We start from the raw sequence: 18,626 nt of genomic DNA on the forward strand, positions 1-18,626 counted from the left end.
CCATGTCAGGAGGATAGAAAGGCTATAATGACTTTTTGTTGTTCCCTTTTTATTTCATTCTGTCTCGGTTTTGTTTGGCGTCATCTTGTTGGGTTGTATTATAGTAGAAATATGGGATCAGAAATTAGTAAAAAACAAACTGAAAGAGTGTTAAGTAAATTGTTAGAGGAAGGAGGCATCCCAGTAAAATCAAGAGCAGTCAGGGCGTACGTTGATACAATACAGAAATGTAGCCCATGGCTTTTTAAGGAGGAGTTGTTAAATATATCACAATGGAACCATCATGGTGAAGATTTAAAAAGAATAGAAAAGAAAAGCCCAGGGACTCTGCCAGTTGGCACATTGCCATTGTGGACGTTCATATCTTGTTTGCTTCGTCCAAAGCCTTCAGTTCAGACAATGGTAGAGGAAGGAGAAGACATAATGATTCAAGTAAAAGAGAAGGTCTCTCAAGTTAGTCAGACAGAGGAAAAGATTCAAGTAAAAGAGAAGGCCTCTCAAGCTAGTCAGACAGAGAAAGAAAGTGTAAAACAGAAAAAGCCATCAGGGGGAAAGTTACAACAGGAGACTGCTACTAACACCTTTCTATCACCAGAGGGTGTAAGTGTCCAACCAACAGCACCACCTCTACAGGAGACTGCTACTAACACCTTTCTATCACCAGAGGGCGTAAGTGTCCAACCAACAGCGCCACCTCCATATGCTGGGAGGCCCCCAACCCCCGCAGTTGATAGTTGGGATCCTGAGACAAGGTCTCAAATATTAACATGCCCTGTATTTGAGGCAGGAGGGCAGCGATTTTACCAAGTTTTAAATTTCAAAACAGTGAAGCAGCTAAAAGAGGCTGTAACAACCTATGGTCCTCAAGCACCCTTCACTGTAAGCTTGGTCGAATCCATTAACAACTTGAACATGACGCCAGCAGATTGGGCTAATATGTGTAAAGCTGTGCTAAATGGAGGACAATACCTGTTATGGAAGGTTGCCAATGAGGAATTTTGCAAGGAGACGGCTAGGTGAAATGCAGCAGCTGGTTATCCTCAGAGAAATCTAGATATGTTGTTAGGAAAGGGACCTTATGAGGATCAGCAGCAACAAATTGCATATGATCCTGGCGTATACGCACAAATTGCTGCAGATGCAATTAAGGCATGGAAGACTTTACAAGGACATGGAGGTTTACAAGGTCAATTATCTAAGGTAATACAAGGAGCTAATGAACCTTATGCTGAATTTGTAGATAGGCTTATTCAAACAGCTACCAGAGTTTTTGGGAATACAGAACAAGCAATGCCATTACTAAAACACCTGGCTTATGAGCAAGCGAATCGTTGGTGCAGAGATATCATTAGACCATGGAAACATGAAGATTTAAACACATATATTAAATTATGTAGAGACATTAATGAACAAGAGCAAGTCGTGGCAGCTGCAGTAAAACAGGCTTTAGATGCCAGAGACATTAATGAACAAGGGCAAATTGTGGCAGCTGCAGTAAAACAGGCTTTAGATGCCAGGCCAAGAACATGCTACAATTGTGAACAAACAGGACATTTTAAAAGGAATTGCCCCATTGGAGGAGGGTTTAACAAAACTAGGTATCAAAGGAGTAGAATACCAGGTATTTGCCCACGATGCCGTAGAGGGAGACATTGGGCTAATGAATGCCGTTCTCAAACCACCATAGAGGGTACTCCATTATCAAAAAACGAACAAGGACCAGGTGTTTATCCACGATATCGTGGAGAAAGGCATCGGGCTCCATTGCCAAAAAACAGACAGGAGGGCCCAATGCTCCGGGGCCCAAAACCACAAATATACGGAGCACTGGAGGAACCCAGCAACCCCATCAGGGTAGTGCCCAGGACACATTGTCCATCAGATCCCTCATCAGACAAACCAGAGGGAGCGCAGGGTTGGACATCTGCGCCTCCGCCAGAGCAGTACTAACTCCAGAGATGGGAGTTCAAATCATTCCCACAGGGGTGAAAGGACCTCTTCCCAAAGGAACAGTAGGCTTATTATTGGGACGCAGCTCTTCTACTCTAAAAGGACTTATGATAAGTCCTGGGGTAATTGATCCCGATTATGAAGGTGAAATAAAAATTATAGCCAGTTCTCCAAAGGGTATATCAGTAATTTCACCAGGAGATAGAATAGCACAGTTACTAATAATACCCAGCCTACATGATAAATTTTCCAGTCGTACTGTAGAAAGAGGTTCCAAGGGATTAGGCTCCACAGGTGTAGATTGGGCTATGCTTTCTTTAAATTTAGATTCTCGCCCCATGCTAAAACTAAATATTCAAGGACATGAATTTAATGGGCTACTGGATACAGGTGCAGACCTTAGCATCATCTCTCATCAAGAATGGCCAAAACATTGGCCATTACAACAAGCCACTCAAACGCTTCGAGGCCTAGGAGTGGCGACTAATCCCCATAGAAGTGCAATGGTATTAGATTGGAAGGATCCTGAAGGATGTGAAGGAACTATACAGCCATATGTATTGGATCATCTTCCCGTAAATTTATGGGGACGAGATGTCCTAGATCAAATAGGTTTGACAGTAACAAATAACATCAACCAAAATGCACCCACTATTATGACTAGACAAGGTTTTAGGAAAGGAAAAAGATTAGAAAAACAAGAACAAGGTATAGCAGCACCAATACAAATAGATCAAGGGAGAGACAGACATGGGTTGGATTTTCAGAAAGGGCCACTGAGACAATAAAAATTACTTGGAAATCAGAAAGACCAGTATGGGTTCCTCAGTGGCCCCTGACTAAAGAAAAGATACAAGCAGCCCATGACCTGGTCAAACAACAATTAGCAGAAGGACATATACAACCTTCTGTATCTCCCCATAATACTCCCATTTTTGTCATCAAAAAGAAATCTGGTAAATGGAGATTATTGCAAGATTTAAGAGCCATTAATAATGAGATGGTTATTATGGGACCTGCTCAATCAGGGATTCCTCAGTTGTCTGCTTTGCCAAAAACCTGGTATGTTTTAGTTATAGATATTAAAGATTGTTTTTTTTCAATTCCAATTCATCCTGAGGATAGTCCACGTTTTGCATTTACTATCCCTGCACTGAATCATGAAGGTCCTGATCAGAGGTATGAATGGAAAGTACTCCCTCAAGGGATGGCTAACAGCCCAACTATGTGTCAAATTTATTTTTTTTTTTTTTTTTTTTTTTTTTTTTTTTCAAAGCAGGATCTCGTTTATTGAGAAAACACACACAGCTAATATAATGCACAGGAACCAATCAGGGTAAAGGTCAGCAGGGTTGGGAGAATTTACATCTACACCCATCCTACAGGCAGTAATGGAAGACAAGAGCTGTCCTTGAGGGCAGAAGGGTTCTGACCCTATCCTATCCTAGAGGTGGTCGCATTCTTTTTTTTTTTTTTTTTTTTTTTTTTTTTTTTTAAGAGAGAGAGAATTTTTTTTAATTTTTAATATTTACTTTTTTTTTTTTTTTAGTTTTTTCGGTGGACACAACATCTTTGTTTGTATGTGGTGCTGAGGATCGAACCCGGGCCGCACGCATCCCAGGCGAGCGCGCTACCGCTTGAGCCACATCCCCAGCCCTATGTGTCAAATTTATGTTAACAAAGTAATCCAGCCACTTAGAAATCAAAATCCTGAACTACAAATATTTCACTATATGGATGATGTATTATTAGCACACAAAGATAAAAACACATTGCTAGAATGTTATGCCACACTTACAAACTTATTAAAAAATTATAATCTAGAGATAGCAATAGATAAAGTACAATTAAATTTTCCAATTAATTATTTAGGAGTTCTATTATCCTCAACCATGGTCCGTCCACCAAAAATTCAAATACGAGTAGATCAACTCAAATCACTTAATGACTTTCAAAAGTTATTAGGAGACATAAATTGGATAAGGCCTTATTTAGGTATACCAACAGGAGAGTTGGGACCTTTATTTGATATCCTAAAAGGTCCATCAGATCCAAATTCACCCCGAATGTTAACGCCTGAAGCAAGAAAGGCATTAAAAATCATTGAAACATATATGGAAAATATGCATTTGGATAGAATTGATATAAGTTTGCCTTTATTATTTATTGTACTACCAACAAAAAATATTCCTACAGGAGTATTTTGGCAAGAAGGTCCATTATTATGGATACATTTATCTTATTCTCCTAATACTATTCTTACTAGGTATCCTGAGGCTGTAGGACAATTAATACTCAAAGGAATAAAAGCAGCAAAGGGAGTGTTTGGAATTTCTCCCAATAAAATTATTACTCCATATACTATGAATCAAATTGATGAGTTAGCTAATGAGTTAAATACTTGGGCAATAATCATGTGTAAATCTAATGTTTCATTTGATAACCACTTACCATCTAATCCTTTATTGTCTTTTTGGTCATTGCATCCTGTAATTTTTCCAAAAATGACAAGAAAAACACCTATCATAAATGCTCCAAATATATTCACTGATGGGTCAAATAATGGTACAGCAGCAGTAGTTACCCCTGATCAAACTTTTACATTTTTAGTACCCAAACAATCAGCTCAAAAGGTAGAGCTTAATGCAGTTTTACAAGCTTTTGTGATGTTTAAAGATTCTGTATTTAATTTATTTTCTGATAGTCAGTATGTAGTTAATGCTATAGTATCTCTTGAAGATGCTGGTAGGATTTCCCCTTCTTCTACTGTTTTCTCTTTGCTTTCCACTATACAAAGTCTAATCTGGGACAGAAAAGATCCATTCTTTATAGGACATATCAGGGCACATACAGGATTGCCTGGAGCCCTTAGTTTGGGCAATGATTTAGCAGATAAAACTACACATGACATACATATTTTCTCTACACTAGAAGAAGCTATAAATTTTCATAAAAAGTTCCATGTCAATGCTAATACTTTACAAAAGCGTTTTAAAATAACTAACGAACAAGCTAGACAAATAATAAAACAATGTCAAAATTGTGTGACCTTTTTACCACAAGTTAATCTTGGAGTCAATCCTAGAGGATTGATACCTAACCATATTTGGCAGATGGACGTCACACACTTGCCAGAATTTGGAAAATTAAAATATTTGCATGTTACAGTTGATACTTCTTCTGGATTTTTGATGGGCTCCCTTCATGCCGGAGAAAAAACTAAAGATGTTATAGCTCATTGCTTACAAAATTTTGCCACTGTGGGTGTTCCAAAACAGTTAAAAACAGATAATGCCCCTGGTTATACTTCTACCTCTTTTAAACAATTTTGCTCAACATTTGGCATTACTCATATAACAGGAATCCCATACAATCCACAGGGACAAGGCATAGTTGAAAGAGCTCATCAAACTATTAAAATGTACTTATTAAAGCAAAAAGAAGGAATTGGGAAGGGGTATATATTCCCCAAAGATAAACTTAAAATAACCCTTTTTACTCTAAACTTTTTAAATTTGGATTCATCAGGACTTAGTGCTGCGGAAAGGCATATGTGTCCAAAAAATGTACATAAGCCCAAGGTACTTTGGAAGGATATTCTAACAGGACAATGGAAAGGTCCTGACCCAGTAATTGTCTGGAGTCGGGGGTCTGTTTGTGTGTTTCCACAGGGAGAACAGCAGCCGATTTGGATTCCAGAGAGATTAACCAAGGTCCTGACCCAGTGATTGTCTGGAGTCGGGGGTCTGTTTATGTGTTTCCACAGGGAGAACAGCAGCCGATTTGGATTCCAGAAAGATTAACTAAAGCGATTTCTACAGACCAAAAAGAAGATGATTTGGCTCAAATCCATAACAACTGATATCCAAAACTCCAGTTTGGCTATTCTTACATCTGCAACAGAACCAGGATGCTTTTTTCAATATCTATTTTATTATTGCCCTTTGCCATATCATGAAGTTCTATTTTGTTTTTTGAGCTCATACAGACCTAGGTTAATGTTTTGCTGATCAGTTCTATTTTTTGACTATAGAGTTTTTAAACATTGCAATGGAGATTTCACCTGTAAAAAGTTATAAGGCCTTTACTATAATGTTATGTGTTGTATGTATTATATTATGTGTGCACACTTGTGTTTTGTGTTATATGTTTGAATGTACGTATGTCCATATATCATATATGATGAGCGCTCATGATAAAATGGATCCAAATATTTTTTTTTCACGTGATTTATATGGTTTAATTTAAATTGGGTAAACAACTGTTGAGGATTGTTTTAATATGTAAACAAAAAAGAAGGTTAACAGATCTGTTTGTTTACTTTTACCTTTCCTTTTCATTATATTTAATAATTCTCTTAAAGATAATGTAAATTGTTAAGAAAATTGTTTTCTTTTAGTGCCTTCTGTAGTGTTACATAATTTTTTCTTTAGCCATTATTGCCAGAATTCCTATCTTCATCCCAGTGCTGGTGAAGTGAAAGATAAAACCAATCTACAGCTTCTACAATAGCCATCACTGAACTGCTTGCAGAACTTGCCTGGACACATTGTGAGCTCACCTGTATGCATTGTGAACTATCTGTTGGTACAGCGAATTGTGGTAGTGCTGGAGTATTTTTGCTGATGGTGTCACCAGTGGTACAATTTTTCAAAGGAGCCCTCAATTGGCTTAATGTCATGGCATTTTGCATCCTCCTCTACTAGTGATGGTCTAAAATTTGGGGGCCAACAGAGGTGAGGCAAAGAACCTCACCCCCCCACAGGTGCAAAGGCCTATCCACAAGTATGGCTGTATGCTGGACCGGTAGTCAGTGACGGGTATGATCCAATTGCAGTGGTACCAACCTAAGACAGGAGGCTGACGCCTAGAGGTCAGTTCATCCGATGACGGGTAAGGACCATATGTTGAATTGGACTGCCTAACAGGCACGGTCCCTAAGCCACATGCTTGTTGTTTAAACAGAGAGGGGGAGATGTTGAGAGCCACAGCCAAAGGGGCCCCAGCAAACTTCCAGCTGCCAGCAAACTTCCAGCTGCTGGCTGATGATTGGCTCACAGCGGCCCCAGCAACATCTAGCTGATTGGCTCCTCTGCGGTGATGCTCATTGGACTGTTTCCCTGCCCTTTCAGACCACGGAGCTGCTCATTGGGGGACTTTTTTGGCTCCGCCCACGTGACCCAGCCAATCGGCCTCAAGAGCAGGAGGATTGTGGGAGGTGGAGAGAAGCTTGTGTGGGAGAGAGAGGCTTGGGGAAAGCCGGTGGTGGCAGTTGAGGCTCTGAGGGTTTTTCCTGAGAGACTATTTTGTTTGTCGTGTGTGGTTCTAAAAATAAAGTTAGTTTCTTTTGACAAGTGGCTCCTGATTGTGCCCAGCCAGACTGCGGCATAGTAGTTTATGAATTTCAAATGGGAATTTGTAGCAAGTTTCTATATACTTTCCTTGTTCTAGTGTTTTTATGCCTTATAATTTTATCATATCAAAATAAGAATTTTTAATTGTTTTATCTTAACCTATTACATAAGAGATAAGTTCTTATTGCTCAGATTCTTATGTTTTAGTTTCTTCTGTATAGTTCTTTTCTTTTGGGGGGCATGTAGTACTGGGAATAATTTTTATTAATGTAGCAATTTAATCTTTTTGTGTGAACTATTGTTAATCAAGTAGTAAGTATAGTTCCAGCCAACTCAGTATGAAAACAATAAATAGGAGTTTTTATTTCTCTCTTTCTCTTTTTAAAGTACTGGGAATTGAACCCAGTGCCCATTTGCTAGGCAAGTGCTCTATAACTGAGCTACAGCAGCCCTAATAGCGGTTTTAAAAATTCCCACACTGGGAGGGAAAGGGAGAGAGAAGGGAAATTGCATGGAAATGGAAGGAGAGACGTACCCTCATTGTTATACAAAATTACATATAAGAGGAAGTGAGGTGAAAGGGAAAAAAAAAACAAGAGAAATGAATTACAGTAGATGGGGTAGAGAGAGAAGATGGGAGGGGAGGGGAGGGGGGATAGTAGAGGATAGGAAAGGCAGCAGAATACAATAGACACTAGTATGGCAGTATGTAAAAACGTGGATGTGTAAACGATGTGATTCTGCAATCTGTATATGGGGTAAAAATGGGAGTTCATAACCCACTTGAATCAAATGTATGAAATATGATATGTCAAGAGCTTTGTAATGTTTTGAACAACTAATAGTAAAAAAAAAAAGAAAAAAATTCCCACTTAGAAGAATATTATAAAGAGCAGGGAACTAGGAGACTAGAAACTTAAGTTATATGGTGCTGTATCTTTTTCGAGCTAGTTATGTGACCTTGGACAAGTCACTTAAGCTTCCTGAACCTAGGTTTACTCATCTCTAAAGTGTGAGGGTTTAATTAGCTCTTTAAAAAATATTAAATTAACTGTTTTTATGTATGGAACCACTAAATGTTAACATTTTAGCATGTTTGCTTTGGTATTTTTTTTTAAAAGAAATATTTTTAGTTGTAGTGGACACAATGCCTTTATTTTGTTTATTTAGTTTTATGTGGTGCTGGGGATTCAACCCAGGGCCTCACACATGTTAGGCAAGTTGCACTGAGCAACAATCCCAGCCCTTGCTTTGGTATTTTTAAGAAACATATTTTAGGTGCAATAAAAACTTCCAATCTCAGTCCTCCTACTTTTTCAGTGTTTATTATTTTCTAGCATGTTATGACAGTTTTAGTATGCATGCGTGTGTTTTCTTTAAACAATACAAGTAGTTTCACATGTTTAAAATGTTATGCACATGGCATCATACAGTTGATTCAACATTTGTTGTTGGTGCTTGGTATGTAAACATTTTCAAGTTAAGGAAGTTATCATTTGTTTACAATTTGTGGAGTTTCTTGTTTTTGTTTTATTTGCTATACTAGTGACTGAACCCAAGAGTTCAGTCTCTGAGCTACATCCCCAGATCTTTTTATTTATTTATTTATTTTTAAAAATATTTATTTTTTTAGTTGTAGTTGGACACAATACATTTATTTATTTATTTATTTATTTAAGATGCTGAGGATTGAACCCAGGGCCTCGAATGTGGTAGGCGAACACTCTACCACTGACCCATAACCCCAGCCCCTCTTTTTATTTATTTTGAGATAGGGTCTTGCTATATTGCAGAGGCTGACTTTAAACTTGGAATCTTCCTGTCGAAGCCTACTGAGTAACTGGGATTACAGGCATTCACCACTGTACCCTCCTGAGTTTATTGTTTTTGTGTTTCTTTTAAAATCATGAGTGGGTATTGAATTTTGTTAGATGCCTTTTCTACAACTATTGAGATGATTTTATGATTTTTCTCCTTTAGTCTTTAGTAATCTGGTGTATTCTATTAATAAACTCTCTAGTGCTAAACTATTATCACATTCCTGGGATAATCCCAATTTAGGATGTTCTTTCTGGCTTTAAACTTGATTTCTACAGCCCTTTGTGAAGGTAAGGAAATATATCTGATTAACATTTTTCTGTTTCTCTTTAAGGATGTTTTTCAGTGATGTGATTGAAAATACTATGCGGGAGTTACAAGATTCAGGCACTTTCACAACTCTCCTGCAAACCTTAAACAAAGAAAGGGGGAAAAAAATGCATTTCTATGATATCATTGCCAGGTGAAGTAATGTTATGTTTCTTTGCTTTGACTTTATTTTTAAATTTTTTATATGGGCTTTTGCTATGTTGTGCAGATTGCCTGGTCTCAAATGCCTGTGTTCAAGTAGTAGTCCTGCCTCATCCTCCTGAATAGCTGGGACTGCAGATGTGTCCACCAAGCCCCACTTTAAAACAAAACAAGTATGTCCTTTCCAGGGAAGATATAACTGAGTAACTGAAAGTGATAAATTTGGGTTCTATTCTTAGCTAATCTGAGTCAATAACTCAGATTTCTTGCGGGCCTTAGTTATCTGAATCTATGATAAATCAAGGTTGTTCTTCTTTCTATAGTAATATCTCTCTCTCTCTCTTTTGTGATGGAAACTGGGAGTGCTCCAGCACCGAACTACATTCTCAATCCTTTATTTTTATTAAATCCAGGGGTTTCTACAACTGAGCTACATCTTCAGCCCCTTACTTTTTATTTTCAGACAGGGTCTTACTAAATTGCCCAGGCTAGCCTCAAACTTGAAATTCTCTTGTTTCAGCCTCCCGATCCACTGAAATCACAAATATGTGTCACTATACCTGAGTGTGCACTGTGCCTGAGACTGAGTTCAGTGAAAAATCTTTGATTAATAACAAGTTCATGGCTGGGGTTGTGGCTCAGAGGTAGAACACTTGCCTAGCACACGTGAGGCACGGGGTTCAATCCTCAGCACCATATAGAAATGAAGTAAAGATATTGTGCCCACCTACAACTAAAAAATAAATATTTTGGGCTGGGGATGTGGCTCAAGCAGTAGCGCTCTCGCCTGGCATGCATGCGGCCCGGGTTCGATCCTCAGCACCACATACAAACAAAGATGTTGTGTCCGCCGAGAACTAAAAAATAAATATATCTCTCAAAAAAAAAAAAAAAAAAAGATATATATATAACAAGTTCATGCTGGTGCTACGGTATAGCTCCATGATAGAGCAGTTGACTAACATGTGCACAGCCGTGGGTTTTATCCCAAGCACCAGAAAACAAACAAAAAATTGCATACCAAGAGAAGTTTTCTTCTAAAGAAACTTTCAACTTGTACCAAAGATTTTTATGTTTTAAGAATATTCCACTCAAGGCTGGGGGTATAATATGTAGAGCACATATTTAGCATGTGTTGATGCCTTTGGCTCAATTCCTAGCATCTGTCTCCAAAAAAAAAAAAAAGAAAAGAAAATCAACACATTTAAGTTCTTTGGGAATATAATAAAATTCTCCATGAGTCCATATACCTCAGTATCTACAAGGGCTCGCTTCCAGGACTCCAAGTGCATATCAAAACTGTCCAATGCACATTCTCTCATGTATTTTGATCATCTCTAAATTACTTATTAGAACTAATATAAAATAAATGTTATATACCTAGTTATTATATTATTTAGGGAATAAAGACAAAAAAAGTTTGTACATACTCAATATTGCACCCCCCATTTGGTACTGAGGATTGAACCCAGGGGCATTTTACAACTGAGTTACATCCCCAGACCTTTTTATTTTTTATTTTGACACAAGGTCTCAATAAATTGCTGAGGCTGGCCTTGAACCTGTGATCCTTCTGCCCCAGCCTCCCAAGTTATTAGGATTATAGATCTGTACTACCATACCTGGCCTCAAATATGTTTGGTCCATGGTTGGTTGAATCCATGGATGTGGAACTCACAGATATGAAGGGGTAACAGTATTTAGAATAAAAAAAGTGGTTATCTTGTCTGGATAGGTGGAATTGTTTTCCCTTTTCTATCTTTCCTTAATATTGCTAATAAACTCTGCACTAGAATTATTACGTTTTATTTTGGTTTTGTTTTGTGGTACTAGAGATTGAACCCAGGGCCTCACACATGGTAAGCAAGCTACATCCCCAGCTATATTGGAGTTATTATGAACACTAGACTAATTAATACATGTAAAAGATAGTTGCTAGCACTAGTAGTTGCCTAATAACAATAATAACTGCTATTATAGACTTAACATTTATTACTGGCAATCCACACAAGGACTGTTCCCATCTTGTGTCAGGAAGCTGACCACAAAGTAGGTACTGTTAAGTACGATAAAATTTATGGGAGGTCACTGATTAAGACTGAGTTCCTGTACTACTCCCAATAGATCATACCAAACCAGAATGTAGTGCTTTCACTAGCTGCCACATGATTAAACTGTATTTTAAAACAGTCCAATTTTCCAAAAACTAGCAAATTCACAGCAACCAATTAGAGGGGATTTATCAACAGGCGCTGGCATGATAAAAAAAAAGTTTCCTCTGCTTTAACCCTGTAAGAAAAGTAACTTTAAATGATAATCTGCTCCCCCCCCCCCACTGTTTCTGCTTCTTCAGTACTTTTCTGCCTAAAACCTACCTCATTTTTTTGGGGGGGGGGGGCGGGGAATTTCCAAAGCAGCCTGTCATGGTGAAGGCCAAATTCATCAACAGAACTGAGGAGATGATTAAGGGTGTTGGCGATACCTGTGTCCTGGTGGCCTGAAGCCACACAGAGCTCTGGAGGTTCATTAAATGCTAACAAATGCTAATGAATAAATAAATAAAACCTACCTCCTCTGCTCAGCTCATTGGAATGCCTTTCTGTTTCATAGATGGGATGCTGCCCAATTCATGAATTGCTAATGAAAACTAATTAGATCTTTAAACTAAATTTGTTGAAATTTTGTTCTTTGATAGTACTAAGTAAGTTGTATTTAGGAAATGCTTCTTTTAAATTATTAGCCTTTATTGTTAGAGCAATTTTAGATTTACAGAAAAGTTGAGCAGAGAGTTGCCCTATGACCTTATCTTAGTCCATTTTGTGTTGCTATAACAGTATATCAGATTGGGTAATAAACAAGTAAAATAAGTTTATCCTTTTTGTTCATTGACCATCAGTATGGGTTTTGTTTTAATCTCAGATTTCCTTAACTTGATTTTCCTATCCTTTTATTTAATTTTTAAAGATTTCATGCTAACATGTGTAATTCAAGAACTCTTTCTTATTCTCTTTAAGTCTTTCATTTTTTTCATAGCATCCTTTGTTGCTGGGGATTAACCCAGGGCCTCATGCATGCTAAGGCAAACATCCTACCACCGAACCCCCAGCTCCTTGTCTTATTATTTTTTTTTAAGTTTTATCTTCCTTGTATTGTCTGTCTTTTCTCTAAATTGCTTTTCTCCTCAAGTTTGTTTTAGACTCTGTCTTTAATGTTAGAGTAATTTTTTAAATACTTGGTCCTTTTGTATTTAAGAGTGAAGCACTGAGAAGCTGATTGGATGTTCTATACATGTAAACAGTAATTCCTTATATAATGGGCTGGGTGAATCTATAGATCTTTTCCCCTGGTGGGTCAAGAAGCAGTGAAAAAGTAATGGTTATTCACTGTATTTGATCTCTGACTACCATGTGTTTGGGAGCTGGCCAGGGAAGGAGATTGGGGAAACTCACTATACAATAAGTAGAATTTTTTTGTTTCCCTAATTTTATTTATTTTTTATTTATTTTTCTTTTGAGTACTGGGGATTGAACCTAGGGATGCCTAACCACTGAACCATATTGCCAGCCCTTATTTATTTCTTCTTCTTTTTTTTAATTAATTTTTAAAATTTATATATGACAGTGGAATGTATTACAATTCATATTACACATATAAAGCACATTTTTTCATATCTCTAGTTGCTTTCAATCTTCCTGCCTCAGCCTTCAAAGCTGCTGGAATCCACCAGCATGCCACCATGGCTGGCTGTTTCCCTCTTTTGAGCATGATCTTCTTCTCCACCTCCTACTGCATCCACTGCCCAAATTTCTGGTTCAACCTTTGCAAGAGACAAAGCAAAAACTAGCCAAAAAAAAAAAAAAACCCACATTATGTGTAAGATGAAGAAAGGCAGTTATGACCACAAGGACTTGGGAAGGAACTCAAGCTCTACCTGCCTTCAAAGATGCCTGGTGCCTCTATGTGCTGAGCTTTCCTAAGGTCTGCAGCTTAATTCAGTTTTCTTCTTGATTTCTCATTCTGTACACATTTATATTTCATTGTTTTCTTTTTTGCTTTATATCTGCCATAATCTTGTTAATTTTCTTTTATCTGCATTGTTTTCTCTTACGATCTCTTTGTATGTTTATATCATTTATTATTCCTTTCTTATTATTTCAGTATTATTTCAAGGGGGAACAGAAATAAATACACATGTTCAATTAATTGAAAAGAGAAAGTGCACATAATTACGCTAAGCGAAAAAATAGGATAAATAATATATCCTCAGTTCTGGAAGACGAAACTTATAGTGTACATTGACTGCAAGGAATGTCATAAAATTTTAACCAGAGTTTACCCTAGATAATGGGGTTAGGGATAATTTTTCTTTTCTTTTTTCATTTTCTAGGTTTTCTAAAATGGTCATATATTACTTTTATAGCCTCCTATAAATGACATTTATTTGTATGTATGAAGGAATCTGACCTTGGGAGGTTGAATTTAATAGTAGAGATAAAGTACTATGCATATCTCACATGTGTTTCTTCTGATCTGTAAGTGAGAAATACCTAATATACAGTTTGTTTTGACAATGACAATCTCACGACTCTAGTTAAGTATATGCTTTCTAAAATTTCTTGAATAAAAGTTGTGTGCAAGGTTCATACCTGTAATCCCAGTGACCCAGGAGTCTGAGGCAGGAAGATGGTAAAGTCAAGGCTGGCCTGGGCATTTAAACAAAACACTGTCACAAAATAAAATATAATAATTTTACTAAAAAGGGCTGGGGAGGGGCTGGGGTTGTGGCTCAGTGGTAGAGTGTTTGCCTTTCAAAGTGAGGCACTGGGTTTGATCCTCAACACCACATAAAATAATAAGTAAAACAAAGGTATTTTGTCTGTGTTCAACTAAAAAAAAAAAAAAAAAAGGGCTGGGGAAGCCAGGTGTGGTGGCATATGCCTGTAATCCCAGTGGCTCAGGAGGCTGAGCCAGGAGGATCAGAGTTCAAAGCAGCAATTTACTAAGGCCCCAAGTAACTCAGCAAGACCCTGTCTCTAAATAAAATATATTAAAAAAGAGCTGGCTCAGTGGTTAAACACCCCTGGGTTCAATCCTAGGAACCAAAAAAAAAGGCATAGAGATATAGCTCAGTGGAAGAGCACTCCTGGGTTTTCTCCCAGTACCCATTCCCCCAAAAAAAATCTTGAGTAAAAATATTTACCTAGATGCAGTTTAGTGATAATTTTTTTTTTATTCTTTTGTTTATTTATTTATTTATACTGGGGATTGAATCCAGGGATACTTTACTTTGATCTACATCCCCAGAACTTTTATTTTTTATTTTGAGCTCACTAAGTTACTAGGGCCTCACTAAATTTCTCAGGCTGACCTTGAATTTGCAATCCTCCTGCCTCATCCTCCTGAGTCACTGGGATTACAGGTGTGCAGCACTGTGCCTGACTTCTTATTTTTATATTGTTTTATTATTTTGTTTATTTGAAACGTAAATACTGGAATTTCTAGAAAGAAGCAGAATTCTGTTTCTCAGGACAACCTGAGAATCAGTCACACAAAGTAGTTAAATTCTCAGGTTTGGTGTTTAACACTGCTGAGTTTAAACCATGTCTGCTAATTACTGTTTTTGTGACCATGGAAAGTGTGTTAGTTCAGGTGACCTGAGAAATAGAGGTCAAGATGGGATTATCCAAGCGAAGATGTTATCACGGGAAACACCTGTGTGAGAGAAATGGGGGTTGGGGAACCTTCAGATCCAATGCAAGACTGACCCCAAAAGATGGAGAGGAAAATTTGCATGGGAAAGATCCCTGGGCTATCAAAAGGTGTTTGGCAAGGTCATCAAGGAGTACTTGAGCAAAGTCAACCATTAGACAAGTCCTGGCTCTCTGGAAAGGGCCTGCCCTGGTATCCCTGCCACACTCAGTAATTGTTTTAGCATCTTTCTATGGGAAGTGACTCTAGAATATACACAGTGAAGAATTTCAGAGCTCAGTGGTTAAATACCCCTGGGTTCAACCCTAGGAACCAAAAAAAAGCTGGGACCTGATCACATAAACTCCCTATAGTTGGAGGTCTGCAAGGTACATTTTTGTGTCTACCACAGGAAAGATAGGAATAATGTTAGACTATCTCCTAAGGTTATTTTGAGATAACAATATATAATTAAAATATTCAGAATAGAAGAGATCCTCTATTGTCGCTTCGTTTTTAATTTTTTTCAGCAGAAACTATATTAAATACAGCACTGATAAGCCAGAAAATCTACAAATTTATGAAAAAAAATAGTCTTTTAAAAAAATGTTACAAAAGTGTGCTCCATGGCTAGGGTTGTAGCTCAGTGGAGAGCGCTTGCCTAGCATGTGTGAGGCACTGGGTTTGACTCTCAGCACCATATATAAATTAAAAAAAAAAAAAAGTCTATTGACAACTAAAAAAATATTTTTTTAAAAAAGAAGTGTGCTCCATGGACTAGCACCAGTAGCATTGCCTGGACTCCTTAGGGATGCAAATTCCAAGGCCTCATCTCAGGACTACTGAGTAAGACTCTCTGGAGGAACTTAAAGATTCTGCTTTTAATGTCCTGGTGATCCTTGTACATACTACAGTTTGAGAAGCCCTGCCCTAAACCCAAAATGTTCTTATTTCTTCTAGGGAGGAAAAAGGAAGAAAACAGATAAAATCCCTTCAAAAACAACTAATTAATGTCAAAAAAGAACGGCAAGCTGAAGTACAGGTAAGGATTACCTGGACAAATACAAAAATTACCTGGCAAACAAAATCTGAGAGGGTGTCAAACAATTTTCAGGAAATTAAAAGATTATATCTTGGGAGCTGGGTGCAGTGGCACACATCTGTAATCCCAGCAACTTGGGAGGTTAAGGCAGGAGGATTGCAGGTTCAAGGTCAGTCTCAGCAATTTAGCAAGACATTTTCTCAAAATAAAAATTAAAAAGGGCTGGCTATGTATCTCAGTGGCACAGTGCCCTTGTTTCAATTGAAACAAAAATCTTTATGTTTATAGGTTGGAAGACTCAACATTAAAAAGATATCAATTCTTCCCAAATCAATCTACAGATTTCTTTCTTTTTTTTTAAATTTTTATTGTTGGTTGTTCAAAACATTACATAGTTCTTGATATATCATATTTCACACTTTGATTCAAGTGGGTTATGAACTCCCATTTTTACCCTGTATACAGATTGCAGAATCACATCAGTTACATATCCATTGATTTACATATTGCCATACTAGTGTCTGTTGTATTCTGCTGCCTTTCCTATCCTCTACTATTCCCCCTCCCCTCCCCTCCCCTCCCCTCTTCTCTCTCTACCCCCTCTACTGTCATCCTGACTGGGTTTTATATTATTTCATCTTATTTTTTAGAAACTTGATAAAGTGATCCTAAAATTTATATAGATATGCTAAGACCAGAGTTGGGCATGTTGACACATGCCTATAATCCCAGCAACTCAGGAGGCTAAAGCAGGAGGGTCACAAGTTCAAGACCAGCCTCAGCAAGGTAGTGGAGACCTAAGTACTTAGTGAAAACCTGTCTAATAAATAAATAAATAAATAAATTAAAAGGGCTGGTGATGTATCTCAGTGGCAAAGCACCTTTTGGCTCAATCCTCAGTATCAAGGAGGTGAAAAAAAAGAAAGAAAGAAAAAAGTAATGATTAGGAGTAAAAATAGTCAACAGTATTGAAGAAGAACAAGCAGAAGGACTTTTTAAAAAATTTTTAGAATTATTATACAGCCGCACTAATTAAAACAGCACATATACTGAAAAGAACAACAAAAACAACAACAAAAAACCCTAGCATATATCAGTGCAAGAATTGACAAATAGAACAATGGAACAGAATATAAAGAAAACCATGACAGATTTGTGACAGGAGGGTATAACAGTACAGTGACAGACAATATTTTTAATAAATAATGCTGAAGAAATTGCATACCTGGGAATAAATTAGACTTTCCTCTGACCTGATACCATACACAAAAATCAATTCCATATCAGTATATGTATTAGTCAGGGTTCTCTAGAGGAACAGAATCAACAGGAAGTATGATTACAAAAAAAGAGGACTTATTAGATTGGCTTACAACCAGAAGCTGGATAGTCCACACTGGCTGTCTGTAGGCTGGAGAGCTGGAAGAACCAGTAGCTGCGCAGTCCAAGAGGCTGAAGCCTCAAAACAAGAGGGATCAACCATGCTACCCTAGCCCTAGATCGAAGGCTTCTGGAAACTCCCTGGAGAATCATGGGCAGAGTCCGCTTTAGAAGAGTGAAGGAGTGAGAGTCTGATATCCTCAGACAATAACAGCCACAATCAGGAAAACCCATTCAAGAAGAATTGAACTTGCATCTACTGCTGCTTCCTTGTTCTTCACCATCTCTTAATCCAACCAAATTGACAATTCAAATTAACCATTACAGTATAAATCTAAATGTGAGAGGCTAAAGCATAAAATTTCTAGATATTATAGAAGACTACCATCTTGACTTTGGATAGGGAAAGATTTCTTAAACAGGCCACCAGTGGTACATATTATAAAGGAAAAAGGTTGGTAAATTTGGCTACATTAAAAATTAAAAACTTCTGGACTGGGGTTGTGGCTCAGCAGCAGAGTGCTCGCCTCGATGTGCGAGGGCCTGGGTTCGATTCTCAGCACCACATAAAAATAAATAAATAAAATAAAGGTATTGTGTCCAATTACAACTAAAAAAAAATTAAAAATTTCTGTTTATCAAAAGAGAGGGAAAGAATGTTTTGGGGTATGTGGTTCAGTGATAGAGCACTTGCCTAGCATGTGTAGAACCCTAGGTTTGATCCCCAGCACCACACAGAGAAGGGGAGATGAGGTGGGAGGGGGTGGAGAGAGAGGGTGGGGGGGAGAGAGAGAGAGAGAGAGAGAGGGAGGAAGCTCCAATGTGGTATAAAGTATGTATATAACCATTTACTTAATACTTATATAATCAACACATTACCAGGAAAGTGCTTGAATCTAAAATATATGGAAAACTCCTATAAA

General features: G+C 37.7%; 1 protein-coding gene across 6 annotated transcripts in view; it reads left to right on the forward strand.

The window, feature by feature from the left end:
- Iqcg (IQ motif containing G) overlaps window positions 1-18,626 on the forward strand; it is a 50,243-nt gene that overhangs the window by 11,019 nt on the left and 20,598 nt on the right. For 5 of the 6 annotated variants that reach the window (XM_046458103.2, XM_046458104.2, XM_046458101.2 and 2 more), the window contains 2 exons: window positions 9,457-9,585; window positions 16,242-16,323. In XM_046458103.2, coding sequence (XP_046314059.1) covers window positions 9,457-9,585; window positions 16,242-16,323 — 211 coding nt within the window. The remainder of the gene's footprint in view (window positions 1-9,456; window positions 9,586-16,241; window positions 16,324-18,626) is intronic. The other variant, XM_058583538.1, reaches the window with a different exon arrangement.

The sequence above is a fragment of the Marmota monax genome, unplaced genomic scaffold (genome assembly GCF_021218885.2).
Source record: "Marmota monax isolate L192 unplaced genomic scaffold, Marmota_monax_Labrador192_F-V1.1 WCK01_AAM20220418_F8-fsc00052, whole genome shotgun sequence".
Classification (NCBI taxonomy): domain Eukaryota; kingdom Metazoa; phylum Chordata; class Mammalia; order Rodentia; family Sciuridae; genus Marmota; species Marmota monax.